General features: G+C 39.4%; 2 protein-coding genes and 7 non-coding genes across 11 annotated transcripts; 8 read left to right on the top strand and 1 right to left on the bottom strand.

The window, feature by feature from the left end:
• Nucleotides 1-2,189: 2,189 nt before the first annotated feature.
• On the bottom strand, nucleotides 2,190-8,489 carry slc3a2a (solute carrier family 3 member 2a). Of its 3 annotated transcripts, none has more exons than XM_067579335.1 (11): nucleotides 8,358-8,489; nucleotides 6,817-7,021; nucleotides 6,519-6,703; nucleotides 5,415-5,588; nucleotides 5,131-5,225; nucleotides 4,843-4,979; nucleotides 4,016-4,125; nucleotides 3,649-3,848; nucleotides 3,481-3,558; nucleotides 3,157-3,376; nucleotides 2,190-3,000 (listed from the first exon to the last, which is right to left on the bottom strand). In XM_067579335.1, exons 2-11 carry the CDS (start codon nucleotides 7,011-7,013, stop codon nucleotides 2,861-2,863), a joined length of 1,536 nt encoding a protein of 511 aa, XP_067435436.1. In that variant the 5' UTR covers nucleotides 7,014-7,021; nucleotides 8,358-8,489; the 3' UTR covers nucleotides 2,190-2,860. The 3 variants fall into 3 exon arrangements, with proteins under 3 accessions (XP_067435436.1, XP_067435437.1, XP_067435438.1); XM_067579336.1 differs by lacking the exon at nucleotides 8,358-8,489 and adding an exon at nucleotides 7,443-7,566; XM_067579337.1 differs by lacking the exon at nucleotides 8,358-8,489 and adding an exon at nucleotides 7,431-7,563.
• A 4,947-nt stretch (nucleotides 8,490-13,436) lies between these two features.
• Nucleotides 13,437-13,508, top strand: trnam-cau (transfer RNA methionine (anticodon CAU)). Its single transcript has one exon. It is a non-coding gene; the product is annotated as a tRNA-Met (tRNA).
• A 1,968-nt stretch (nucleotides 13,509-15,476) lies between these two features.
• On the top strand, nucleotides 15,477-23,916 carry snx15 (sorting nexin 15). The gene is made up of 7 exons (XM_067580102.1): nucleotides 15,477-15,690; nucleotides 16,893-17,049; nucleotides 18,261-18,376; nucleotides 18,570-18,855; nucleotides 18,965-19,138; nucleotides 20,310-20,504; nucleotides 23,232-23,916. The coding sequence occupies exons 1-7, from the start codon at nucleotides 15,592-15,594 to the stop codon at nucleotides 23,369-23,371; spliced, it is 1,167 nt and encodes a 388-aa protein (XP_067436203.1). The 5' UTR covers nucleotides 15,477-15,591; the 3' UTR covers nucleotides 23,372-23,916.
• On the top strand, nucleotides 19,701-19,782 carry trnal-aag (transfer RNA leucine (anticodon AAG)). The gene has a single exon. It is a non-coding gene; the product is annotated as a tRNA-Leu (tRNA).
• On the top strand, nucleotides 19,963-20,044 carry trnal-aag (transfer RNA leucine (anticodon AAG)). Its single transcript has one exon. It is a non-coding gene; the product is annotated as a tRNA-Leu (tRNA).
• On the top strand, nucleotides 21,062-21,143 carry trnal-aag (transfer RNA leucine (anticodon AAG)). Its single transcript has one exon. It is a non-coding gene; the product is annotated as a tRNA-Leu (tRNA).
• Nucleotides 21,572-21,653, top strand: trnal-uag (transfer RNA leucine (anticodon UAG)). The gene has a single exon. It is a non-coding gene; the product is annotated as a tRNA-Leu (tRNA).
• Nucleotides 22,602-22,683, top strand: trnal-aag (transfer RNA leucine (anticodon AAG)). Its single transcript has one exon. It is a non-coding gene; the product is annotated as a tRNA-Leu (tRNA).
• Nucleotides 22,865-22,946, top strand: trnal-aag (transfer RNA leucine (anticodon AAG)). The gene has a single exon. It is a non-coding gene; the product is annotated as a tRNA-Leu (tRNA).
• Nucleotides 23,917-27,545: the final 3,629 nt, after the last annotated feature.

The raw sequence follows: 27,545 nt of genomic DNA, 5'->3' as shown, positions 1-27,545 counted from the left end.
TCCCCTGTGATACCACAGCAACACGGCGGCACTGTATTGCACCAAGACCCTGAAACTCTGCTGAGAATTAACTCAAGTTTCACCTGTTATAGGGACTGTCTGACATCTTTGTCAAAAAGATGGTTTAAATTGATGTTTTTCTGAATGAGACAGATTACTTTACACATCGATGTTCAGTGTAACCGGTCAGAAATCATCACTGAGAGAACTTTAAAGAAAGCAAAGGTTTCAGCATGGGATGAAACTGAATAAGTTAGATTGCAAAATGTTGATTTATGTTAGTTAATATATGAATGTTTTTAGTTTTTTTTTTCTTTTCTTTTAGTGTCATACCAGTTTGGCTGGTTCCACATGGGATTATAAAATACTTATATAGGTCAAATGTCAATCAACACAACAAGAGGCAATGGCACATTTTCAAAACCAGTAGAAAACAATCATTACATTATATGTTTGTCATAATCATTGCAAATTGTGCAATAAATAAATAGGACACTGTTACATTAAAGAAAAACAACTACATAACCGAAAAGTACTTTCTAAAAGGTGATTTAATAGCGATCGATCTTCTGTCAAAGTGATATGAAGATAGTGATAGTGATTTTGCTTTCTTTGTCTCCTTCTCTTCTAAATTCTCTGTTATTAAAAGCAGAGGTGAAAGAAGTACCCCTAACTTCAAGTAAAGGAAAAAGAAGCAATACTACACTTTCAAAAAAACATCATTAAAAGCCAAAGTTTATATCTGAAAAAAGCTTTTAAATGATTAAATGACAAAGGTTTATTAACAAAAAGTACATAAAAATAAAAAGTTAAAGCACTCATTATGCAGAATGTCTCCTCTCACAATGTCCTCTTACTGTATACAGTACATTATGTTATTGGATAATTATTACCGTTGTTATTTTATAATGCTGTAGCTGGTTGCTGGGAGGTTCAGTCTATAATACTTAATATAAGACGTTGATATGTTTTGGATGTAAAATGATATTTTGCTGTGATCTGAAACTGTAGCTGTGAAATAAATGTAGTGGTGTGAAAAGCACCATATGTCCCTCAGACACACATTGCTGTAGAAGTAGCAATGAAGCATGAAATGGAAATAATCTAGTAAAGAACAATGACTTCAAAACTGTACTTAAGTACAGCGCTTACGTTCCACTGATTAAAAGCAGGGTTGTCCCTTCATTTCAAGGCAGATGCTGGAGTAGTTTGCCCACAGACTTCAGGCCGGGCTCCAGCTCATACAGTATCTTGTTCTCGCTCTTTTTCTCTCCTTCTTGTGCCATCATAACATAACAGAACATCTTAATCTTTCACAACATCTCAGTTGTGTCAATAACAAAACAACTTTATCATTGTATCATTCATCGACAGTATGTATGGCACATTCCTCCTGTGGCTAATGTTTCCGTCTGACTATACTATATCTGAACCAGACTCCAAGTTCTATGTATTATCTATAGCATCCTTTCCACTGGGTGGTAATTTAAGCCAAAAATTGCAATTGAAAGGAAATAAATGTGAGTTTTTCAGTCAAACGTGTATAGTTTCTCTCACAAAGCGTTCCAGTGAATCCAGTCCTTTTCTACAAGATAAATTATTGAAAAAAGCAGCTGTGGGAAGTACAGTATGTAAGGAAAGTATTAGTATTTCTCATTCATCTACCCAATTTTGTCATGCTGACTCATCTGTCAGGAAGTTTATGTCACTCACAAAATCACTAAATTTAGGAGAAAAGTTTCAGAAACCACTAAGAACTATGCTGTACTGAGAAAACTTGAAGCAGTGGTACTTTTTTTTTTTTTTTTTTTTTTACACATACATATATATTGCAAGTTAGCTGGGGCAAAAGTGTTGCTTATCATTTAAAATGAAGACATTTTCCCTGCCACATTTTGAAAATGTGACATTTTACAAAGGGGTTGATAAGAGTAGTTCCTTTAAGAGAGTCAGGGTATGACCCATTTAGTGTAACTCGTAGGTATGTGCACAACGTACATGTTTGAGTCTGGTACAACGCGCCTATAAAACCTATCTGAGGATGGTGATAAAATACAGAGACGTGCTTCCTCTGTTAACATCTGTGACACACTTACACACACCTGTACTGAAAATAGTGAACCCCTCATTTGATATCATCTTCAGCATAAAGAAGACTTAAACACGGAAACATGAGCAGTACACAGAAGTTGGTACAGAACTTTCTGTTTATTCATTTCTTATTCAGTTTAGTTGACAGACTTGATGCCATTTGCAACAATTTTGTTTAATAGCACTCTTAAAATACTTTGAAACCACAGTCAGAGTCATCACACACGTTCAAAGTCAACTTGTTTTTCCTGTGCAATACATGCCTTTCAGTGACAAAAACAGAGAAAAGTCCATGGAAAACAAACAAAACTGTTAATACAACAAAGTCTCTTAAAATGTATCATAAAAAACCCCACAAGGACTGATAAAAAAAAAATGCCCAAGAACAAGAATGGAATGTCTGTCACACATTTGGACAATGTAGTGGGAGTCAACAAAAATCACAAAAGACCAAAATGGTCATTCAATGAGTCCATGTCTAAAAGGCCTGAATCTTTTCCTGACACAAGTAACCTAAAAAAAAAAAAAAGTTATAAAACCTAAAAAACCAATCCAACCGAGTTTGTACTGCCCAACATTCAGATTTTTCAGTGACTTTTCTGTCTAAATAAACTGATAGAAAGTCCTATATGTTGTGATAAAAAGAAATGTTCTGTATCTTTTGAATATGCCACCTTATTCCTTCAGGATTAGGACTGACAGACTAGTTTCTTTTTTAAAAAAACAAGTCTAAATCTACAGGTAGCTTTCCTAATGTGTGGCGCCATCTTTAGCCTGTATAGGGGAACTGCAGCAGGACCCCGTGTCCAGGAGCCAGTTTGATATTGTCCAAGCTGACTGTGGATTCTGCCTCCAACTCTGGGTCAGTAGAAAGATGGACCTTGGCTGTGGCTGGCAACTTTACATTCTCTGCAGGAACAAAGAACATGGTGTTAAACAAAAATGGACAAGAGAACTATAAGATCGAGATCTGTTAGTGTATGTTACTGCATGAGCAGATGCTTTTTGACTTCCTGTTAAATAACACGAAGATAATCCATTTTAAGACATTTCTTTTGAACTTGCCTGTAGGTGCCAGTTTGAGTGAGAGCGTCTCGGTCGCTGATCCCAAGTTAACAGCTGTTATGTATCTCTCGCTCTGGTCCCACAGACGGAGGAATGCGAGGGAGGAGGCGGAGGAGTGGAGAGAGTAGTAATCCCCGTGGAGGAGAGAGCGCTCTTTGCCTCGCAGTTCACTGAGGGATCTAAACCACTTCCTTACAGCAACGCGCTCCTTCCGCTCAGCCTGTTAACGTGAGAATTGAGGACATTTTTTACAAACACAAACTAAATGAATGTTTTTGACATTCTACATGTCCACACTGACATTCAATGCAAACACAGTCTTACCTCAGCAGTCTCATTGACGACAGCTCCTGAAGCAGGTTCCGTCTCTATGTCCCAAACCATCTTGGGAGATTCTGCACCCTAATGAGGGAACAAAGAAGCGAGGTTACACCCTGCAACCGCTGTAAGGTTGTTGAAACATCTGAATACCTGGTGTGTTTTATTGCTTACCTGTGCCTGAAGGCCGATCTCATCTCCGTAGGTGAACACTGGGGTTCCGGGCATGGTGAACAGCAGGAGCTGGTAGAGACGGATCATAGCCTGAGAAACTGCCTGTTTAGACAGCTGGTGCAGTTGGGCGGCACCGAGACCCCAGCCCACGTTTCTCTGCTGTGAGTGAAGGGTGTCCATATCCTTGATTTGCTCCACACCTGCAGATATACAGGTCAAATTATCACCTGTGATGCACCATTTTGTAACAACTTGGTTGGTTTTTATACAAGAATGGACATTTGTTTTTGTGCAATTGTTATTTCTTTAATTAGACAATAAGAAAGTAAACACACACACACACACACACACACACACTCCTGCCTACCTCCTTTATTAGTGTTGAGCAGGTCAGACAGGACGAGATCTACACCAGAGGTGTTGACGAGCTGAGACACCTCTGTAGCTGAAATACCTTCAACCACACCCATCAGCAACCTGAGAGAAACAGAATGTGGTGAAATTAGTCACATTACAGAGCAACAGAGCAGGCAGGGAAAAAGATTATACTGCTGATACTGTTTCACACGTTTGAAGAGGGGAAAAACTCAAGTCACTGTTTTACACTGTTTTAAAAAGATATGTAAAGAATTTTAGCATTTTGATATACATCATTGAAAAGTCTGACCCATTTTGTATCATTCTTCAAATCCTCCACAAGGTGTCACTATACGCCACTGGCCTGTGGATGCCTTCCTGGTTGATCTGTCTCTCCCTGACTCCCACCCACAGTCCCCTGCAGCGCTGGAATGCTTTTAATCTCCGCCTTTTACTGACGCTTCTAAAATTACCTCCTAACCTTCCTAAGAAGGTTCAGTCCGACAAATTCTGCAGCAGGGCAAGTCTGCTAGCAAAATAATAAATGCTAACTGTAGCTTCTGGAAACACCTAATATTTGAATTAAATCACTCACACCCAACTAAACTCTAAATGCCTCTCTCCTCCATGCAGCACAGTTATATTTATATAGTCATTCAAGGGTGTCTATACTATCACACTAGTACAGTCTTTGTGCAAAAAAAATGCTTTTTTATGTCTGCAAGAAAATAGCTAAATTTATTCAAAAGTCTTTCAAATGAAACATTCAGTGTTCCTGCACAGATTTGTCTACTTATGCAGAACCAAAGGAAGTCAGAAATTGGCAGCTGTTGTTACCTTTTCTTGGTCTCCTCACTGCGGTTGCCCTGGACAGCAGCCTGCAGCTTTGACCAATCAGGAGATGCGGCGGGAGAACTGAGGTTAGATATCTTGATGCCATCAACACCCAATTTCACCCAGTGGTCCACTGCATCCTGGGAGAGAACATGAGCATTTTAGTGACAACAGCAGCAAGAACAGGCTAATGACATGGCATATACTTCTTAGAGTGAGTGTCTCACTTTCACAAAATTCAAGTCAGTGAATGAGGGATCGCAGTAAATAATGCGTGTTTGTTGATGATACCTTCATTTTCTCCATCACTTCGGTAAGATCATTCTGTTGGAACCAGTGAGAAGCTCCCCGGTAGTTTGGAGTCAGATCAAGCACCACAGAAATGCCTAAGAGGAAAAGAAAACAAAAAAGTTTGCTTACAAAACCTGGAGTTGATCAGTATCAGTCCAAATTCCCACAAAATCTAGCAAAATAACATATGTTACAACTGACTGTGAATGAGCCAACACTGGTGACTCATAAAAATGATTTGAGCTTTTAAACTCATAACTGATTTCAGTTGTGTGACGACCTACCTTTCTTGTGGGCCTTTTCCATCAAGGCAACCAGGGCTGCCTCTGTTCCCTTGGATGGGTCAATCTTACCCGGCTCCAGGGTAAGGGGATTGTCATCCTGGACAGTGTGAAGAGGGCCCAGAACCAGGCCTTTCACCTTCAACTGGTTGATGTTTTCTAACTTCTTCTCAGCACCTGGAGACAAATAGGGGGGAGAAGAGGGAAGAATGAAATGTCATGCCTGTGGGAATTTCACATTGGGGAAAGACAACAGAGAACTGATGTGTGAAAGGTAGCAGGGTCAAAGGTTTAGGAGGAGAGGGCAGAAGGCTGGAGACATTTCCATGGTTTCAGGAATCAGCAAAGTAAAAAAATAGGAAACTTAGGGGTGAATACTGCTGCTCTTTTTGCTAAGTATTGACTCAAGGCAGTAGCACGTGAATTACTCCCTTCACACCCTCTGCTGGCCATGTGAAGTCTGAACACAAGAGGTCCTTTATGTGAAAACAGCACAACGTCACGTGTGGTTGTTGGAATTCTGCCCAAGGCCTGTTGGAAACCCGAGTGCTCGCTAGTAATTCACTTTAAGAACAGCAGTACAATCTGTCCTTCCTTCCTGCCTCTTAAAAAGAAGACCTACATGGTTAAAACAAAAAATTAGAAAATGAAAGCTAATGATTGTCTAAATTAAGTAAAAAAAAAAAAAAAAAAAAAAGATCTGAAAAAAACTTGGATATCTGCTCTTTACACACACAAAAAAAACTGTACTGGGTTGCTCAACCTTAACCTCGAATTTGAGTAATAGAGATATGAAAGAAATGACTCATAGGTTTTTACGTCCTTTAGACCTTAAGTTACTCAATGTCAACCTAGTCAGCAGTTCAGTATCTATCCAGCTGAAATAAGCCATGCAGAACTAAGGAAACCTAAAACCTTGTCACAAGACTAGTGACCCTTGTGAAGAGTGTCTTACCACAGCAAGACCAGCGCATTTTGTAAAAATAATCTCTAAACCTTGTTTTGCTTTGAGATTTGGAAAATAAGGATGACACCATAAACAAAGATGAGCATGGAAACAGCAGCAAGACAACAACAAAAAAATCAGAACATGACTCTATACTCTACCTGTCAGTCCTTCAGAGAAGGCCTCAAGGTCAGATATCTGGTACAGAGGTCCTTCGTTCCACCAGCTCATATCAGGGATGGGTTTGCAGCGAGGGGCCTGGACTATGATCACTATTGCTCCAGCCAGCATGCCCAGCCAGCCCAGCCAAAACAGGATAAGAAGCACCCAGCGGGTACGCACCCATCTAAACAGAGAAGGAAATGAATATTAAAAATGACTGTTGATTTTATGTCACATGAAAATACAAGACTTGTATTTAGTATGTGTTTATAGGAACTGTTGTCCAGCAGCTCTTACCCTGGAGTGCCAGCAACCTTCATCAGCTCCTCTTTAGACAGGCCGGTGAATGTAACCTCGTCCTCAGGAACCTTCAGCTTGACGCTGCCATTTTTCTCTCCGCCGACAGCCTGGACATCGCCTGTCATGGGCTGCTTCTCAGGGTCCAGCTCATTGAGCTCCACTTCTTTCATGTCAACCTCAGTGTCCTTATTCATGGTGGATTCTGGTATTTTGATAAGAGATTGAGAAACAAAGGGTTGGATAAAAGAAGAAAATAATACATTGTCAAGTTAGTTTGACTTTGTCTCTTCTCCAGGGCAGAGTGTGGGCCCTGAACACAAAAAACTGACATGTAGCCAAACATGAGACCAAAAATCTGATTATTAATTCAGAGAAAAAAAAACCTCTTGAGGACAAGGTTTTTCCCCCAGGTCATTTGTATTGTTAGTCTAACACCTGTTGTATAGCTACACCCTAGTGAAGACGTGAAAACAAAAGCCAAACTCATATAAAATTGGCTAATTTACTAATGGGGGTTGCTAAGTAACGCTTGCAACTGTTCTGAACTAAACGTTTGCTAAAAGCTTTAACTGCTGAGAAAAACCTAAACCCGCTGGAAAATTAACACTAACCTGTTTACTTACACAGTACTTTGTATTTATAGCATTTGCTGCTGTAACAAAACATTAAAATGGACAGACAACTCTTGGAAAGGTTTATTTCTACTGCCGCTGTGTCCGGTAGCTGAGCTGTCTGATGAAATTGCGCCCGTCACTTGCAGGATTCGTTCAACGCTTGTCTAGATAGTAACGTCAGACCCGCGAAAATTCTCGAAAGATCTCGCGAGAGTGATAATTTTAACCCAAACCACGGTCTTTCTTAAACTAACCAGCTATTTATTGTGCCTAAACCTAACCAGAACTTAACCACAACGTTGTCAATTCACAAAACATCATTATTTTGTACAACTTGCACAATGAAGAAACGACGCAAATCAAGGGTTACCATGTGGACAACGGAAAATATTCACAATAACAGTGCCTTTTACAATTATTATTTTTTAATTATTTAGAAATTAAGCCTTATAAGCTTAATTAAGATTAATTTAATAACCGTAAATGACTGTCTTCATCTACCATTTATTACTAATAAAGTGACTCGCTTTACGGCCACTATTAGGCAATTGCAACGATGAATTAGCCTATTGTGCATTGTTATTACGATTGTATCGGAAGCCTATTTTTATATGACTGGTTCGTTAAAAATGTGTTTAAAAAGTGTTTTTAATCGTATAATCTGGAAAATTTAACTCGTTCGTCGAATAAATTCCAGTACAAGTCTGAAGCCATCGACTTGGACTACCGGTGAAAAGTTTGATAAAGAGTGACTCGTTTCAAAGATGATGAAATGGAGTCCATCTTACGTCATAATTTACGCACGGACACGAGGAACTCAGGACAGCATTGTATTTTCCTTTAAACCCTTCAACGCACAGTTGAATAAGATGTTTAACATTCTCTTCTATGGAAGTCAACCCACTGAGATATGAGAAACATTACCTGTGAAAGGTAGCGTATAAATCCGTGTGGTTCTCTTTATTTTCTGTTAGTCCTCGGTCTCTTCTAATCTCTTTACAAAGAGGCTCAGTCTGTATTTGTAGCTGCCTGACTTTTCTCTCCGCCTACCGAGGGAGGACTCAGTGAGCTCCCCCTCCCCCCTCCATCTCTGTCTGTCTCCTATCCTGGAGAAGCTGAGCAAACAAACAAACAAACAAACAAACACATAAACACACATTAGACTACACCCTATTCTTCAGTGCAAATACTTATTACAATTATCAAAAATGGCCATTCTATTCTATTCTAAAAAATGTTTAAAGGTAAGATGATTAACAAGTATAAAACTGAGGTATGAACACTAATGTGCATATGAATTTTGTTTGGGACTTTTGGGTAATAGGCATACAGTAGGGCCCAAAAGTTTGAGACGTTTGGACCCCCCCTCTCTTATCTTCCTTCTTCTCTTCTTTCTTACATTTTCAGTGTATACAGTAAATCTTAAGGGCTCTGTACAAAATAATGAATGTAAAAAGGGTAGGTGTAATAAGCTAAGCCTTCAGCCTACACCTTTTCAGTCAGTATGAACTTGCTTTGGTTTGTCACTGCTTCAAAAGTAATGACTTATTATCATTTATTTATTTACATGTGTATTTGAGTTGTGTATGTTTAAAATGACCCAAATAAACTAAACTGTAAGTATCAGTTACCAGTACAGTATGTTCAGTACATGCTCATGTTTTTGGTGTCTGTTTTTACTCAGTTTAAACCTTTGCCCCAGTTTCAACGAAAAAAAAACAAGACGTACAGGTCTTCAAAGTTACTTTGCCTGGGGCTCCTGTGTTTTCATTTAAGGCCAAACTGAGGTAAGTAGGGGTAAAAGAGGAGATGATATGGAGGTTGAAGACAGTTGTCTGCAAGAGTTTTAAGTCAGAAAGTCAGAAAATCCTCATTACAAAGCGGTAAGGCTAAGATTTTCTGTTAAAATTGTTGCCACAAATTCAGTTTGCTAATGTTTTCCTGAGGAGAATGTAATCAGTCGAAAGCCATGATGATATCAGCCCATTTGATTGACTGATTGATCTACTGATTAGTTGAGATTACCCATTCCATTCATCACTAATCTAATTTCAACTTCCACCATCTCCATTTCCCACTGATCCACTCTACAAATCTCATTTGCATCATTTTGTCCTCAATCAACAATAGACATACATTCACTGAGTAATCTACAGTATTCAGTCTGATATCATTCTCACACTATAGTGGCAAGTCTTTTCTGTGTAAGGGTCTGAAAATAACTTGTCAATCCCCCACTCCAAAATGTCAAATTGTTGATATTGCTGCTGTTAATTTCCAAGTAATTAGGTTTTTAAAAATGTTATTAGAATAAGGGTTAAAATTGATGTCTAAATGTATTCATTTTGAAATACTGATGCTAAAATAATGGCAAGGTAATAAAATGTTCACACTTATGTCCTCGTGCCCCTGCTTGTGGCCTGATGCATTCCCCAGCTGTTGTTGACCTTCATAGAGTTACAGCGACAGAAGACTTCTAGGAAAAGCACCCAGAAAATCTCAATGTCATGTACAAGTGTGTCAATAGTGTGTTTCAAATGATTATGATGAGAATAGCAGGAGAAAGAGTAGCTCATGTTTTTGATGTTTTTCCCTTAGAGTTTTTCAGTTCAGCCATTTTCCTCAATGAGAGAATATGCTTTAAATTCATTATTTTATTTTTTCTTCTTCTTCTCGTCTTTTTCCAAGGGAGGGAGGGCTCATTTAATGGAATGACTGGCTAACAGAGCCACTAATGAAAGAAGGCAAATTAAGCTTTTCTGTAATAAGTGGTTGATATGATATCACTGATATCATTTCTTTTTCACGTCTCATGACTTGTTGTGTTATTGAGCATTAAACCAAATTAGAAAAGCACAATTTCACTCATTTTAGAGCAGTTTATTAGGGTACTTTGTTAGCCAGTTTAACAAAATTGATTTAATTTTGACTGACTGATTCTTAGTGTGATCTGGGGACTCCAGATCTCCCTGAAAATAGTTCCAGAGGGTCTCCTGCAAATGTAAAAAAAACATCTATTTTACCTTTATTAGATTAATGAGGAATTATACTAATGACAGAATGCAGGTTTATTTCATTTTTCACACTCACTCCTGCTATCTTGCCACATTTGGTGCAGACAGTTGAATATAAACACGTTCAAAATCACGTTTTTGTGGACCCCTCTATAATTAGGTCTGGGATAAATCTTATTAAGTGGGTGGCTCACGGGCAGCTTTGAATCTATTTTTGGGTCTGTGAGTGTAACACATTTAATAACGCTGCTGATACAACCTCAGTTTTATTTTGGAAAGTGCAGCAACATGATGCAACTTTTCGATGCAAATTTAGAAGCTCCAAAATAGATGTCCAGCAATGTATAGAAGCTATATTTTATTGTAAGAGTTTAGGTGCTGTGTCATCTCCAAATGCACGCTGGTGAACATGATATCATCCCTCTCTCTTAGACAAACTCAAACACACCCCATCTGTTTCTGTTGTTAACCGCAGCCGCCAATCACGTGCGTGTTTGGCAGAGTCAGGCTGTAACAGAGCTAATGTGGACACAGTGTACTGTTGATCCTAGAAGGAAGGTGCACAGACTCCTCACGAGTAAAAATAAAGACACGTTTCTCCTCACGTTTCTCTGTCATTCATTATCCCTTCTTCTTCAAAATAACTTTTCTGCATTTGTGGATTAATAGAATGAGGGAAACAATGTGTGCATATAGGCAGCTATGATAACAGATAGCAGGAGATTTTGGAAAAAAAGAGAAGGAGGAAGAGTGGATGCATGAGGAAACGAGAGTTGGGTGGGGAGGCGTGACTAGTGAAATAGGTGGGACCGAAAGAAAGAGAGGAAAGGGCAGACACAGAGAGAAGAGGGGGAAGGGATGTGTAAACATGTTTATCAGTTGAGGGTGCCACAGAATATGGAGCAAAATTTGGAGTGTAGTATGGCCATGGGGTATTAATAGAAACACAGCGCAGAGCTTTTACCACATGTTGCTTGAGTCATGTTGAGTCTTTAAAACCATAACAACCAGGACATACTCTAGAGGACTAAAGCAGCTTTTAAGATATCGTAAACAATACATTGATTCAGATGTTTTGCACATCGGCAACAATGACAACAGTAGAGTCGAGGTTCATGGAAGACACAGATGACAGGACTTGCTACACTGTGAGGCCAGCGTACCTTGTTTATGCCCTCGGCAGGAGAGGAGGGGGTAGTATCATTAAATCCATCTGCAAGCCACTCACTCACACACATATAGAAAGGAGAGAGAGAGAGAGGAAAGGAGGGAAAACTTGCTCCCTAGTTTTCTCAGAGGAAGAGTGGAGAAGGTACAGATTACTTACTGTATATTACACCAGTGTTTCAGGGTCAAAAAGTTTGATTATTTGCAAATATAAGGTCAAATAAGTATGAGGAAACTATGGTTCTCTTAAGTATGAAATGTGTGATTTACAGCTGATTCTATCAAATTCTTTAAACATGTGTGAGCTTATCCCACCAGAATACCAATGTAATAAGTTTAGAAGTATAGATTAGTAACAGTGAGTGTGCACGGCTGGGGAGGGCACACACATGAATACACACACACACACACACACACACACACACACACACACAGACCCTCCCTATAAATCCTTGTCTGATCCCTCTGAGAGAGTTTATTTTGCAAGACAGCACAAGCTTTTGAAAAAAAAAAAAACACACACACACACAGCAGAGCAAACCCAGACCAGTTCAGACCAGTTTGGCTGAGGTCTTGTGCTTTCATCTCATTGTTTCAGGATCACTGCAGCTCAGAATGAACCAGTGCAGTTTAAGGTACTTCCCGGAGACTAAACTAAACTAAAAATAGTAAAAATGAAACATTTTATGAAACACTGCATTCATCTCATGAAAGAAGACGTCATGTTCATATGTTCTCCGATTGATTTGCTCAGCTTTTGAAGATGTTTTCATGGCATGTATGTGATATACTGTATTTATTTTTTTTAATTTTTTTATAGAGCGTACAAATGTTAGGAAAAAGAAGAACTAATAGCTGTTTCAAAGATTGTTAGTTAAAGTTCACACAGTCAGTATACTGAGTGTTCTTTATTGGGACTTTGAATCATATTGTTGTGTAATCTTGTTGCTTGTTGCACTGATATCACTGGTGTACATTGACCCACTGGGTTTTATGCAAGTATAGAAAATTAGTCCCAGCTTTTTGAATCACTTGTCTACTAATGTCTCTCTTCTTCCATCTGTCCTCCTGTCTGTAGTGTCAAATATTCCCTTCGGTTCTGTCCATTTTTCTTTCTGTCTGTCTGTCTTCCTTTCTTTCTCTCTAGATGAGACTGTGCGGCCTAATTTTCTGTCACAGACAAAGGCGAGACTGTTCAATGTGGGGGCCTCCCTCTCTAATGAAGGGAGAGCTCATATGGACAAAGCAAATACAAATTAGTTCATCACTTAAGTGCATTCACCACAGAAATACTTCATAAATATAAACAGAATATAAGACGCTGAATAAGAGACTACAGAAATGAGAGAGAACAAATAATTCAGATATATGTGCAGAGAAAAAGAGTTTGAATCAAAATAAATGCAATAAATTGTATTATTCATCAATGCTGAGATATACCATACAAATAACAGTCTTTCCCATTTGACTAAACTTTATTAGAAGTTTCTTAACAAATGTATTCTTTTTTAAACTTAGATTTCTATAAAATCTCCCTTTTCTCCATCAGTCCACATCCATCTCTTTCTCATTCGCACACTCTCCCCTCTCTGTTCTTCGACTAGCCGGCTCTACTGTCACAGTATTTCTTTTACTCTCTATTTCACTCTGTAGGCTTTGTTTCTTCCCCTCTCTCAGCCCCTCTTTCCTTTTCCCTATACCTCCGCCTCTTTCAGCGTGACACAATAGAAGCTTGTTATGTGAGAATGCTCCTTTCTGTGAGAGGAATTTCAAACAGTTCAACTCACAAATGCCGTACTCTCTCTCCACCTCCCTCACAGCAAGCAGAGTGGCGCAGCGGAAGCGTGCTGGGCCCATAACCCAGAGGTCGATGGATCGAAACCATCCTCTGCTATTTTGTACAGTACTTAACATCCTCTCACTGTCAAACATAAGTAGAAGCAGCCGATATACTATACTGTACCTACCCTCTATCCACCAATATATGCTCATAAGGCCACCTCTGTGCATACGGTATCTATACAATATTTATTCCAGCATTCTTGTCACTGCCATACACTCACATGTATATGCAATAATACAATCTGTCCTGTATATTAATCATGTTTTCTTGCCTTTATATAATAACTATATGTTTATATATACTATTGTCTGTATTTGTATCCTCCAGTAACTGCGTTCTCTGCACTGTGTAATAAGTATTGAGAGTTACTGAGAACCAATGTCTCGTACTCGGCTAACATTAATTCTGATTCTTACTGCATGTTTCATTTTTGCTAAGAACCTTTGATACACTTGATGAGGCCCATCATCTGTTCAGTTGACAAAGGTTTGAGAAAAAGGCTTGATGAAACATTGTGTATGTTTTTCCTTTTGCTGGAGGACAAAAGTATTATGTCGGGTTTAGTATTTTTCGAATGTGTTCAGTAATGACACAGCAAGATCTGTTACAATGACTCAGGGTTTTAAAGCACAAAGATACATGTTAGAGAATGATTTCTTAAATAGATCTTAATACAGTCACCTGCACCCTGTTGCACTGCTGTCTGTGACTGAGCTCAAACTAGGCGAACAGATTATCTTAAATTAAATATTTACCTCATTTGTGCCTGCTACACAGTTTCCCTTCAATTTAACGGGTAATTACCAGAGAGGGAAGCAGCACCAGGGATGTTGAACATTGACCTTTGATCTGTGGCCTGTTGGATATATACTCTCACTCTGTACTTCCTTTTCTATGCCTTGAAAAGGCCACGTCTACATGGTATGAAACCTTGAAACCAGAATATTGTGGCAATTGTAATGTTATTGAAAGTAAAAGACATGAAAGAAAATACAAAATAGATACAGTAAGGTTCTGTGAACTTCAGATTATTGTATAGAGAAGAGTTGGGAGGTGCACAGAGGTGAAAGTTGTTGTTGCACAGCTGTAACTTCCTTTGCATTTCAGTAAAGCCTGTTGTTGCTCTCTTTGTTCTATTGTCTGAAACAGGGTAAGGCCCAGGTAGACGCTATCCTCATTTCAATATGATCTCTGATCCAAAGTCAAGTTTGTCTGCAAGCAATATGAATATAAATTAACATTAGTTATATCAGTCAACAAAATTTATAAAAAGCGTGTCAGAGTCATTTTTATTTCAAGTCTCTTTCTCCCTTCACTTCATTAGGAAAAATACATAGACGTTTGGCGCCCCCTGGAGTATTTCCATGTTCCTTACATTTCTAAACCACTATTACATTTCTAACCACTATTTCTAAACCAATATCGGCCAAACATGTTTACAAGGAATTTGGCTTCGGTTTAGTGGCTCTCAGCGTACTTACACAGAATAACAACACAACAATCTTCAGAAATATACACAAGGAATGACTATATACAGGTGAAACAGTTTCTGTAAGGATATAAATAGTGCAAAGAAGTGAAGAGTGCACAGAGTGCTGAGATAAATATTAAATGGTAGTGGTGGTGGTGGGGGTGCACCCATGTGGTGCACCCATGTTTTGGGTGCAAAATTCAAATTTAATTGTAAAAATACTGAATAGTAAAACACCAGACAACGTCTTACACATACAAAAACAGTAGGATAAAGCAAATAATAAATTATATATTACTACTACCTCTAAAAATAATAAAAAGGATAGAAATAAATGAGTAATTTAGCACTTAGAGATTCACCACGAATGAAAAGTGTGGTTCAAATTACATTATTTATTTAAAGTTATTATTATTATTATTATTATTAGTAGTAGTAGTAGTAGTAGTAATAGTAGCAGTAGTAGTAGTGGTAATAGTAGTAATAAATATTTATATTGTGAGAAAATGGAACTTGACGCAGCCAGTCTACGTAATCACGCATTCGCACATGTGACCGACCAGGAAGTGAGTGGAGAGGAGGAGAATCACAACAACAGAGCAGAACTACTACAGCTTTGACAGCTCGCCGCCGAAACACGCTGTTTTTTCCGTTGATACCGACATGTCACGAAAAGCCAAAGAAGAATATCACCGGTTCTTCACCGTTACTGACACACGTACACACGAGAAGGGACACACGGAATATAAAGTGACAGCAAGGGTCGGTTTACTCTCTGTTTCTTACATTACAGTGCCATTAACTCTAATTTATGATGCTATTATGCTTATTAACTCTCCGATAAACTTATATGCTTGCTACTTGCCTACATGTTTAGTTCTCTCTGTTAAATACGGTTCTTATGTTGCAGTGTTGTACTCTTTGGTCAGTTACATCCATCAAAAATAAGGGAGCATTGTAACTCTTTTTTTCCTCATCTCTTTATTTATAGAAAGCGTCACTTACAACATGTGTGACATTAATACAATAACAGAAAACGATTAGGCATCATAATGAAATAAAGATATCATATAGGACATCACGTTCAGTTTGTTGATACAGTCAACATGGTAACATGACAAAAGGTCAAAGTAATAATAATAATGAATAGATAGATAGAAAAATAACTTAAAAGAAAAGGTAGGCAATAAATATCCACAAATCTTGAGACGAATTCTTTCAATTTTTTGAGGATAACAAATGTACACAGGAGAAGCAGTGTTGTTTCCCATTGATTGTTAGAAAAATGGAAGTTCCACACAAATTTCCCTTGTAAAGTAATTTTCCTTTTGCTTACCGTTTGATATTCTTTATATTTGACAGGTTTTAGATCTGAGAAATTCCTCATACCTGAGAATTTGAGCTTCAGCATTGTCACTCAGTCATAACATAATGAAGTCACATTAGTTGTCACAGGAACACAAAGGCTCTGCAGCAAGCTACAAACAGACAGGCAAATATACAATGGCTCTTTTATAAAGAGGCACTGGTGCACAGTGAGCACTCAAGTGAAACAGGGAGAACTTGTGATTCAATTCATGAGTTCCTACACACACCCCCATGACCACTTAAATGCCCCCGTGGTCCAGACAGGCATGCATACAAAATCAAAGGAGATTATTTCTTCATAGCTTTATAGACCAAATTCAAGTCTGGAAGTCACCCTCCAGTATATTTACACACAAACACGCCTACACAGAACAACTGAACTGACTCATGACTTGTTGAAAATATTTGAACCATTGCCTGGAGTGTCAGTAATTGGACATTGAGCTGCCTTTCCTCATCTTTCTGTCCTTTTAATGTCTCACAATTCCCATAGACTGTTATTGAAATGAGTGAATGTGGTAAAGACCTGATCTGATAATTAATGCTAAACATCTAACTGATAAGTTAAACCCTCCTCTCTCCTCTCTGATTTGTAGTTTGTGTCCAAGCGTCATCCGGAAGATGTGAAGGAAGTGGTCGTGTGGAGGAGGTTCTCAGAGCTGAAGAAGCTCCACGGGGAGTTGGCCTACACACACAGGAACCTGTTCAGACGACAGGAGGAGTTTCCACCGTTTCCCCGTGCACAAGTTTTTGGTACGATTAGCAAAAATTGTGATATATTCCAGTGTTTCTCCTAGAATTTTTTTCAGGCCTGGTGGTATGCACTGAAAAAACCCTAAAGGGACGAGGCACACAGGATGGCATATTTGCACGGTCGGCTTCAGTCAGGTGGCGCAGTAGGCGGTCTGAAATGTATATTTTCATTCAAATTTTTGTTTGCTCGGTATAGTCAAGATTTAAAACAAAGTGGTCACAAGGAGAGGATGACTTAATAAGCTGCATTTATTGCATAAAAATAAGCTGCACCTCTCACTTCTTCCACTTCTGCATTTTTGCTTGACTCCAGAGTTTTGGATAAAAACATGCATCCCATACACGCTTGCTCTCACTCTGCAGTAATAAAGGGACTCTGATAGCAGTGGCACTCTGTCACATCAAGAGTTTCCCGGGCAACAACAGAGAGGTTGACACACGTTTCAACAGTGTCACACAGAGGCTCCCAAATGCATATGATTATTGATTTCTGAATGAATGAATATTTTTGCATTATTTTTGGCATTCAAAAAAGATTTTTTTGGCCTGATGGGGGTTCTCGTTGGCCCAGTGGCCCTCCAGGCCTGTACAATTATAGGGGAAACACTGTATTAGGCAATCCCTACATTTACTCACTGACTATGTGGGTTATTTGGTGAGCTGCAGGGGCTGGAAATAAAGTTTTTTTTTTAGACCGTCAGAGATGTTAATTAAACATATACATGTATATACATTTATATTAAGATGTAGTTTGTAGCCTTTTGTGTATTACAGTCACTGCTGTTAAGGATGTCATCATATTTGTTGAGACATTTCCCCCTCTTCCAATTACATACTTTTGCAATGTTTGCAAAGACTGCAAAGACAGCGACACCTGTGTATCATATGACAGTCACCATTTTTCTTTGAGTTTTCATGTTCATCAAGAAACTGTATAGTGGCTACCTTGCTGCATTGGTTGCTGCATTGGTTGCTTGCACGGCAAAATGTAACACTGCGTCAACAAGAGAAATGTCTCAAAGATCATAATGAAATTTGCCCAATAATACTGCAAACTACAGCCTCAAAAATGATCTATTTGAACTAACACATTAGTCAACAAGCATTATACAATTTACCGTTCTTTCTATTCATTTTGTTTTTTCTATGCAATGTAATTTCTTGGCATAATCAACTGAATTGTCATCATTATTTATCTGTTTGTGTTTCAGGAAGGTTTGATGAGGCTGTGATTGAGGAGAGGAGGAAGGCTGCAGAAGCCATGCTGCTATTCACTATTAGCATTCCTGCACTCTACAACAGCCCACAACTGAAGGACTTCTTCAGAGTAAGAAACACACACATACGCATACAGGAAACAGACATGTAATCTGACCACAAGCAAGCCAAAAGTCATAATGTTGTTGGACTCATTTTGCTTTGCCTTTATCAACTATTCTTGCTTTTTCACCCCTTGTGTTCTCCTTCCATCCTATATTTTTCTCTCCCCACCTCTTCTTTTTCTCCCTCCCATCTCTCAGGGTGGCGAGGTCACAAGGCCCATGGATCCCTCCCTTGTAGCTTCCGCTGGGCCTCTGCCTCCCCCTCTCATCCCCCTCCCCAAGCGGAGAGCCTCAGACTGTGAGCCCGCAGAAGAAGAGGAGGGGAGGGAAGCGCCCACTTTACCCCAGGATCTGGGCACCAACCTGGGATTAGAAGTGGGAGAACCGGAGGTGGCAGCTGAAGCCTACAGCGAGATGGGAGGCTCTCCGAGAGAAGAAGAAGAAGGAGGAGATGATTTAAGCGATACAGAGCTGGATGACAGAGGTGCAATGGGTGAAAAAATCTGCCAGAATTAACAATTCTACATTTTTATTTCCATCTCTTTCTTTTTTTAACTTTGTTTTTACCTTTTGGTGCATGTTTCCACCTCCAGTCCCGTCCCCCGACCCATCTCCAGCCAGAACCCACCAATCACAAGAGTCTCAGGAAGAGTTTGATTCACTTTTTGACTCTGTGGCTGAAGAGCATGTCCCATTCCCAAAGGAGGAAGGTCCACCTCCACTGTCTGATAATGACTTGGCTGTCTTTGATCCCTGCTATAAACAAGGTGAAAATAAATGTGAATGTGCACGTGTGAAACAATATAACTGCTCTCAGTATCAAATCTCTGTTTAAAACCTAATTATTGCTTATTCAGTCTTTTTATCAGTCTGTAGATTTTGTCTAAAAATTTTAACTGTCAACATCTTGATTTTTTTTAATTTTTAAAAACCGTCTTGCCAAAGAACCTGGATTAGTCTAAATACATTTCACAATTCTTTTAATGTTAAATTTATAATGCCAAGGCTTCCTGATTGTATCGATCCTTTTCTTGCATTGATCCGGCTCCAGTTTGTGAAAATAGGCATATTTACTGTACAATGTGGCTTTATGAGTTAGTGTTGAGCTGACATTCGTACACCAGGATCCCAGGCTTTAGAATATAACACCACCGACAGATGATTACACAGTTATAATTCCATTAATAGTAATAAGTATTATTATAATTATAGTTATAGTAACTATAATTATAATTATAGTTCCTGCAACCTTGCAAGCTGGAAATTAATATGATAGTTTGAGCTTCTTTAGTGTCGTCTTTTCTCTTTCTTCTGTGGTATTTGTCGTGTGGTAGCGTGGCCGAGCGGTCTAAGGCGCTGGATTAAGGCTCCAGTCTCTTCGGGGGCGTGGGTTCGAATCCCACCGCTGCCAGGAACCTTTTCAGATCAAACATGCTTTCTGAATAGTTGGAATTTAGAAACAGCATGTTGAACTGTGCTCTAAAAAGCATGTTGTCATTTCAAAGTTCTCACTCACCTTTAAAGCCTCATCTGAATTAAAGAATTTGGTATTTAAGTAGAATTACAGAAGATGATCTTAGTGCTGCATATGGGTAGCGTGGCCGAGCGGTCTAAGGCGCTGGATTAAGGCTCCAGTCTCTTCGGGGGCGTGGGTTCGAATCCCACCGCTGCCAAAGAATTGTTTTCAATCTCATGTACTTTCGGAGGTTAACTGATGATAATAAAAAAAACTAGTTTATGTGGAATCCACTCAAGAGGAAACTATGACTTTTTAAGGAATACTGATGCTGAAAGAATGAAGTTACTGATGAAATCTCTCACTAAGACTAATCAAAGATGCACTGGAATTGATTGATTAATAATCTCTTAGGAAGATCTTACTAAGAGGAACTTCACTAGAGACTCATTCTCTCTTGCTCATTTTTTTTTTAATTTCAGAAAGATCCAATTCCTCCAGTGACCACTCAGAATTGTTCTCACTGCCGTCGACCAATCTAGAAGGAGACGCGGGTTATTTGAACCAAGCGGCCACTGAGCTCACAGCTGCCATGGAGAGAGAGAAGGAGGGAGAATTTAGTTCTGCCATACGTGGATACAGGACGGCGGTGGATATACTGATCACTGGAGTACAGGGTGAGAAAGACAGACCTGGTTCTTTGACTCCAACACATCCGGTTATGTTTCAATATTACCTGAATGTCTTCTTTCATGTTCATTTCTGCATGAAGCGTGAGTCGGCTTTGTTGCTATAGTGACAGACCATGCAGTTGGTTCTTCTAGCAAACTTAACAGCAAAAACTGCAGATTGCGTGACTGTGCACCATGTGCAAATGAATGAGTGAATCAGCACAAATCATATTGTGCATTTGAGTTAACAGCTGTAATACCTTGTTGGCCATATTTACTCTGCACTACATGTTCTGAATTGCTCATCACACGTTACCACACTGATGTATTTATTTTACACAGCAGATACACACACATACGGACGCAGCACAGCAGAACAAATGTGACATGTCAGCAGGTGGCCTCATCGTAAAATCAACACAGCTATTTCGTTTTAGTATTTATTGTCCTGCTTTAGCAAGGGTGAACTGTGTGTTGCTCCGCCATAAATCTGCTGTGAGCCACTAATAGATAACTTATTCGGTCAGTCTGCCCTAGTGTCCTCTCCTGCTCTACTGTCTATGGGTAGCGTGGCCGAGCGGTCTAAGGCGCTGGATTAAGGCTCCAGTCTCTTCGGGGGCGTGGGTTCGAATCCCACCGCTGCCAGCGATCTCTTTCTACCTCAGTGACATTTAAAGAATTACACCGTGGGCTTTGATATGTTGAGAAAGTTCAACCAGAAAGTCTTTGTTCCTTGTGTGGAGTTCCCCCCCTGAAATGAAAGCTGCATGTACTGTTGGTACAATATCCTCTCATGTCTTATATACACATCATCAGCAGCTGACAACAAGGTCTTTTTTTATAAAAATGGACAGAACATGACATAAAACCTGTATCAAAAGGTAGACAGAACAGTATGTGCAGATATCAGGACAAAACACAGTACAGTTACAGTATTATCGGCACATGAATATGTTTGGAAAGAGAAACAGGCAGTAGAGTTGGACTATTGCAGTATCAACCTTTTTTAAAACCTCCTCCCAAGCTCTTCCTAGCTGCTAGGGCAGACTAAGAGTTGGAGTTGGACTTTATGTGGTAGCGTGGCCGAGCGGTCTAAGGCGCTGGATTTAGGCTCCAGTCTCTTTGGAGGCGTGGGTTCAAATCCCACCGCTGCCAGTGATAGTTTTCTTTCTCTGAGAGATGTAAAAGTAAACATCATATATAGTCACATAAAGCTAAAGCTAGAATCATTAGAACTTGCCATGTAAATCACTCAAGTCAGCACTTTCACACACACATTGGAGTTGAATGAGGAAAAACTATATCCCAGCCCCAGCCACATTCCCAGTTTATTTTCATGGGGATAAGTCATGTTATTTTCACATAATGATGAATCAGATAAGAAGTGGAAGATAAATTTTTCTTTTCCCAGTTGAAAGTATTTTTTGCTTTAATTTTTAACAGTTTTAACAGTAAAGGTGAAGATGGGTCTTGAAGTGATGCAATCACCATTGTCAGGACAGAAAAGTCATGTCAGAAATAATGTTAAGGATTACTAATGGAATTATTATTATTATTGAGTAAAAATATATATACAAGTAATATTATTTAGATATTAGTTGTTAGTATGTAATAAGTCATTTATCACTTTGAGAGCCAAGCACAATATTTAATAGGACAGTTTAAGGTCATATTTGCCTAAGATATACTTCAAGCAAATGTGCATTTATCAATTTGTCACAATAATTAGCATTTAAGATGCATGTGTTGATCAAACAAAAAATAAAAAAACTAAGCAACAAAGTCAGCCATGTTCATCATATACTTAACTTCACAGACAAACACAGTGTATCTGCTGCAGTGATCATATGTGACTGAAATGCTTTATCTATGGTTACCTTTGTGCTTCCTCAGTGCCCTCTTTTTTCTTTTTTTTTTCCCATGTTCAAATCTATTCTTGGTACGGTTGACCTACCCTCCCCCATGATTTGTGTAACAGTGATCTGTGTGTGTCACATAGTTATAACATATACATTCCTGCAACCTCGCAGACTGGAATGAATGTGATATTCAGTTTGAGCTTCTTTGGTGGCGTCTTTTTCTTTTGTGTTGTGTAGTTCATGAGGTAGCGTGGCCGAGCGGTCTAAGGCGCTGGATTAAGGCTCCAGTCTCTTCGGGGGCGTGGGTTCGAATCCCACCGCTGCCAAGGACATTTTTCGGCACAAACTTGCTTTCTGAATAGTTGGAATTTAGAAACAGGATGTTGAACTGTGCTCTAAAAAGCATGTTGTCATTTCAAAGTTCTCACTCACCTTTAAAGCCTCATCTGAATTGAGGAATTTGGTATTTAAGAAGAATTACAGAAGATGATCTTAGTGCTGTGTATGGGTAGCGTGGCCGAGCGGTCTAAGGCGCTGGATTAAGGCTCCAGTCTCTTCGGGGGCGTGGGTTCGAATCCCACCGCTGCCAAGGAACCTTTTCAGCTCAAATGTGCTTTCTGAGGAGTAGAAACTGAGATGACAAAAATGAGATATGATAATGGTGGAGCAGTGGCCAAGAGAGGGAAATCTGCTGAATTAAGATTTAAAGACAAGCTATTAAAAAAGACACCTTTGCTTTTTTCTACCTTTCCCTTTCTTTTGCTGTCTCATCTGTACTCTTTCACTTTCGGATGACTGCAACACCATGACATGTATGCAATAATGAGACTAATCATTTTCCTCTGTTTGGTTATCTCTCTCTCTGTCTGTCCAGGTGACCCAGACCCGGCACGCAGGGAGTCTGTGATGAGAAGGACAGCCCAGTACCTAAAACACACTGAGATGTTGGTGGACAGGCACGCCTCGCCCACACACACTCACACACCTACCCACACACATGCACAGGACCCTTAGATGCACACACACACACACACATTTATACACATTGTTCACACGCATGAAGACAGATAAAAGACAAAGAAGCTCAGGGTTGTGGCCTACACACACACACACACACGTCTCACATGCAGACACAGACACACACACATATACACATCCATGTCTCACACATATGGAGACACATACACACAATCCCTTGGACGCACACACAGTGAGAACACATGCTCATTTGGACCACAACACTCACAGGTACATTCTTAGATAAATACTACATGTTGAATACACACACACTCCTGAGGTACACACTATACTGCACACTGTTGTTTTAGCTGCCTTTGATTAGTTAAAATTCTTTGATTGACAATAATTTAAATATCTGGAAACTGAAAGCTACTGTAACCTTAATCTCTCTCTCTCTCTCCCTTTCTCACTCTTTCTCTTTTGTCTAATTTCTTACCTTCCTTTTACAACATTTTCTTGTTGATTACAATAATGTGTATGTATATTAAGTAATTTGCATTTTGCACAATGTTTTGTTAATAAATATAATTTTAATTTAAGTCAATAAGATATTGTTTTCCTTGGTCTAAGTTAGAAAAAGTGGTTAATAAACTGCAACCAGTGCTGTTTGTGAGACTCTGTAACTGCAACTGTAACAACATATAACTGCAACTGTTGGATTACTTAATCAAATTGTCAAAATAACTGTCACCAGGCGGGGATATTTTGGGAGGTCTAACCTTATTAATCAAAGCCAAATTTACTCAGTACTTCCAAACTTCCAGTTCGAGGTATTTGGCAGTCATTCTCAGTAGTAAAAACAAACTATATATATTCAGCATACTATGATGATGTAATTACTAATATAGTCAGTAGTATTTCATGATTTCAGAGTATCTGTCAAATCATGTTAATGTAGATATTAAACTTGCTGTCAGTAGTTCTTGTGTGTTTTGCAGGTTTTCATGTTTGCAGTAGCAAGGCAGTACCTCTAAGAGGCACTATTGGCTATTAGATAATATCAATTATGGCTTCTCTAGTGCAGGGACTCCTCATCCTCTTTTTTTTGACCACCAATAAATCCATGTTTTTGTCAGATGACTGTTTTTGACCGCAAAGCAGCTATTTAGTTTAGCACTTCCGAAAATAAGCTGTTGGACTATTGAGGAAAGAAGAACCTGCACTCTAGATGAACTCTGCCATTAGGTATAGTGATCACTGTGATCCTGTTTTTTCTTATGTTAAATGCACTGAATGTTGCAAGAAACAAAAGTCTTCCAGTGTTACAAAATGGACAGTGAAAGTGTGATGTGTATAAGAATTATAATTCCAAACAAAACACTGTCACTAACTTCTCTGTCTATGTTATTACATACACTGTTTACTGTCACCAGTCTGTATATATGCTACTTTACTCCCCCTAATTCCCTATCACCAGACATTTTTTCTATTTCAACACTTGACACTGTAAAGGTACTTGTAATACCCCAATTATTTGGTTAAAAACAGTTGCAGGATGCATTAGAATGGTAAAATATTGTATTCTTATTTTATTATGATTTGATAGCTGATACCTAATATAAAATCCTGCTAAAAACACTGATAAATCATATATTTTATGCATCTGATTAACTATCTACCCAACCATATTTTAGGCAGAGAACAGAATTCCTCCTTTTGCAGGAGCTGCAGTTTTGTATGTTATGAATAATATCTTAAAGAATAAGACCAACCAGGTAAGTTTGAGAAGAGGGACTGGTTGAGAGAGAAAGAGGATGTAGAGGGCTATGACAGAGAGGGAGAAGAGGAACTAGATCAGCGCCATACAGCAGAATCCCCTCTCTGGAGAGGAGAGAGGGATGGAGGGAGGTCTGGAAGGACAGACAGATGGAGGGACGACAAAAGAAAGAGGAGGCCGGCGAGAGGAAAAGGCTACCCTCTCTCTCACCAGATGAGAAAAAGAGGGGAGTGAGAGATAACAGAGAGGACGAAGGAGAGGAAAAAAGGAGGGATGTGATTAGAGGATAAGCAGAGATCATCCCTCCATTGTTAAAGGGATGGGAAAAAAATGACCCTCCCTCTTCCTCTATTTTCATCCCCCCATTCCTCTTTTTTTTTGCGTGCTTTGTTTTGAGCATTGTGGGGAGCTTGAAGAGGATGGAGGGATGACGGAGAAAGCGAGAGATAATATTGCTCCATCCTGTTATATATCCCTCTTTTCCTCTCTTCTCTCCACCTCTCTTACCTTTCTGTCCATCTCTCCCTCTGTAGTGCTGCACCTGTGAAATGCAGAGGATGAGCTAGAGAGGAAGATGGAGAGACAAAGAGATGGATGGAGGGAGGGATGAAATCAGAGGGGGGGGGGTAGAGCCTCACAACATTAGCATGCTGAGAGTGTCAGCACTCTCCTCTTTTTCTCTCCCTCCATCCCCATCCCTCTTTCCATCCCTCCCTCTGTCTCTTTCTCCTCACTGGTCACTGCAATTATACCATCAAAACACTCCAGCCTGAGAGCATAATAGCTTCCCCCTGTGTGTGTGTGTCTGTGTGTGTGTGTGTGTGTGTATGAGAGCGCAAATGTGTGTGTGTGTGCATGTGTGTGTTATCAAGAGGGATCAAAAGAGAGAGACGTGTGTGTATTTGTGCATAATTTAGTGCCATACATGGTGCATTACGTCTGCATGTATGACAGGAAGGGCAGCTGTTGGTGTGCAAGTGTGTACACCAAAACCAAATTCACAGCATGTGTGTGTGCACACATGAGTGTGTGTGTGTGTGTGTGTATGTGTGTAAGTATCTTTGAGTCCTGCCGGCTAGAAAAACTGCTTCTCCAACCTCTGACCAAACACACTCTTAAACGCATGCTAAGAGACCCACTTTACATGTGTGTGTCTATTGAGTTTCTATTTACACACACTCACACTAACTCACACTAATGGATGCATACAGGCAGTCATGGCTTTGAGACACAGACCGTTATGACCTACATGCCCAGTGGGTCATCATTAAGCCAAATAGCACACTCTGACACCTTCGGCTGTCCACACACACGCACACACACACAAACTCTCACTGTTTTTGTTTTTGTTCTCTCAACTTCCTCTATCCCTCTCCCCTTCCGCCCTCTGTCTCTTCCCTTTTTCCTCTTATTCTCTAACGCACGCACACAACAGCGTCCACACACACACACTATCCCCCCACTATGAGCTTGTTATCCCTCTCTGTCCGTTCGTTTCTCTCTGTCACCTTGCCCTAAGCTATTTGAGTACACTTCTGTCTCTCGCTTGCACTCCCATCTCTCTCACACACATAAACACACTCATTCTCTCTCTGTCTGTCTCACTCTCATGCTCTGTTCCAAACTGTCACTCTCTCTCTGTTTCTGTCTGTCTTGACATATGTTATCTGGCTCTCAGTGTTTGTCTCACTTTAGCTCATGCAGGGCCTGATTGTCAGGTGAACGGTATTGTTGGTGGCATTTTAACACAATCGAATACAAATCATCAAACTCACCTAATACAGTTTAAAAACCAGAAATCCCCTGCATAACAGTACAAGTACCAACGTAAAACGACTTGGGTTAAGTTAAAGAATGAATAATAGGTTTCACTTGTGTTTCATCAGGCTCGTCTATCAGTTAGGAGAACATCACAGGTGTCAAACAGAGAACCCAAATCATGTCATCTCTGCTCATTATTATTACATTATAGGCCTTTTTCACAGCAGACAGTTTGACTCGTCATAGCAGGAAACGCACAGGTGTTACTAATAACATTAATAATGGCTATGTTCCATCGTTAATGCTCCCAGTAAGACACGGCAGTGTGACAGTGAGCCAGCATGCACCAAACCAGAACCCTGAAACTGAGGCAGCTAAATGGGATTCAGCCATCATTAAATGTATTATTAACACCTGTGCTTTTCCCACTGTGACCTGTTTAAATGCCTAATGTGTATTGAAACACAATCTCAATCACATTGTACACAGTGGTCTGACGCCTTACAACAACAATATACAATATCAAGTTACATATATCTATATATAGAGATAGTAAATATAGAGTTATGTAGCTTTAATATAAATATATAAGTAACTTAATCCAGAAACTTGATTAAATAATAATGTAATTTAGGATGGATCTCTCAAAATGAGACCAAGTAAGGATATTACCATATACTGTCCATATGG

This window comes from Thunnus thynnus, chromosome 22 (genome assembly GCF_963924715.1).
Source record: "Thunnus thynnus chromosome 22, fThuThy2.1, whole genome shotgun sequence".
NCBI classification, from domain to species: domain Eukaryota; kingdom Metazoa; phylum Chordata; class Actinopteri; order Scombriformes; family Scombridae; genus Thunnus; species Thunnus thynnus.
This window is presented reverse-complemented; position numbering and strand designations above follow the sequence as displayed.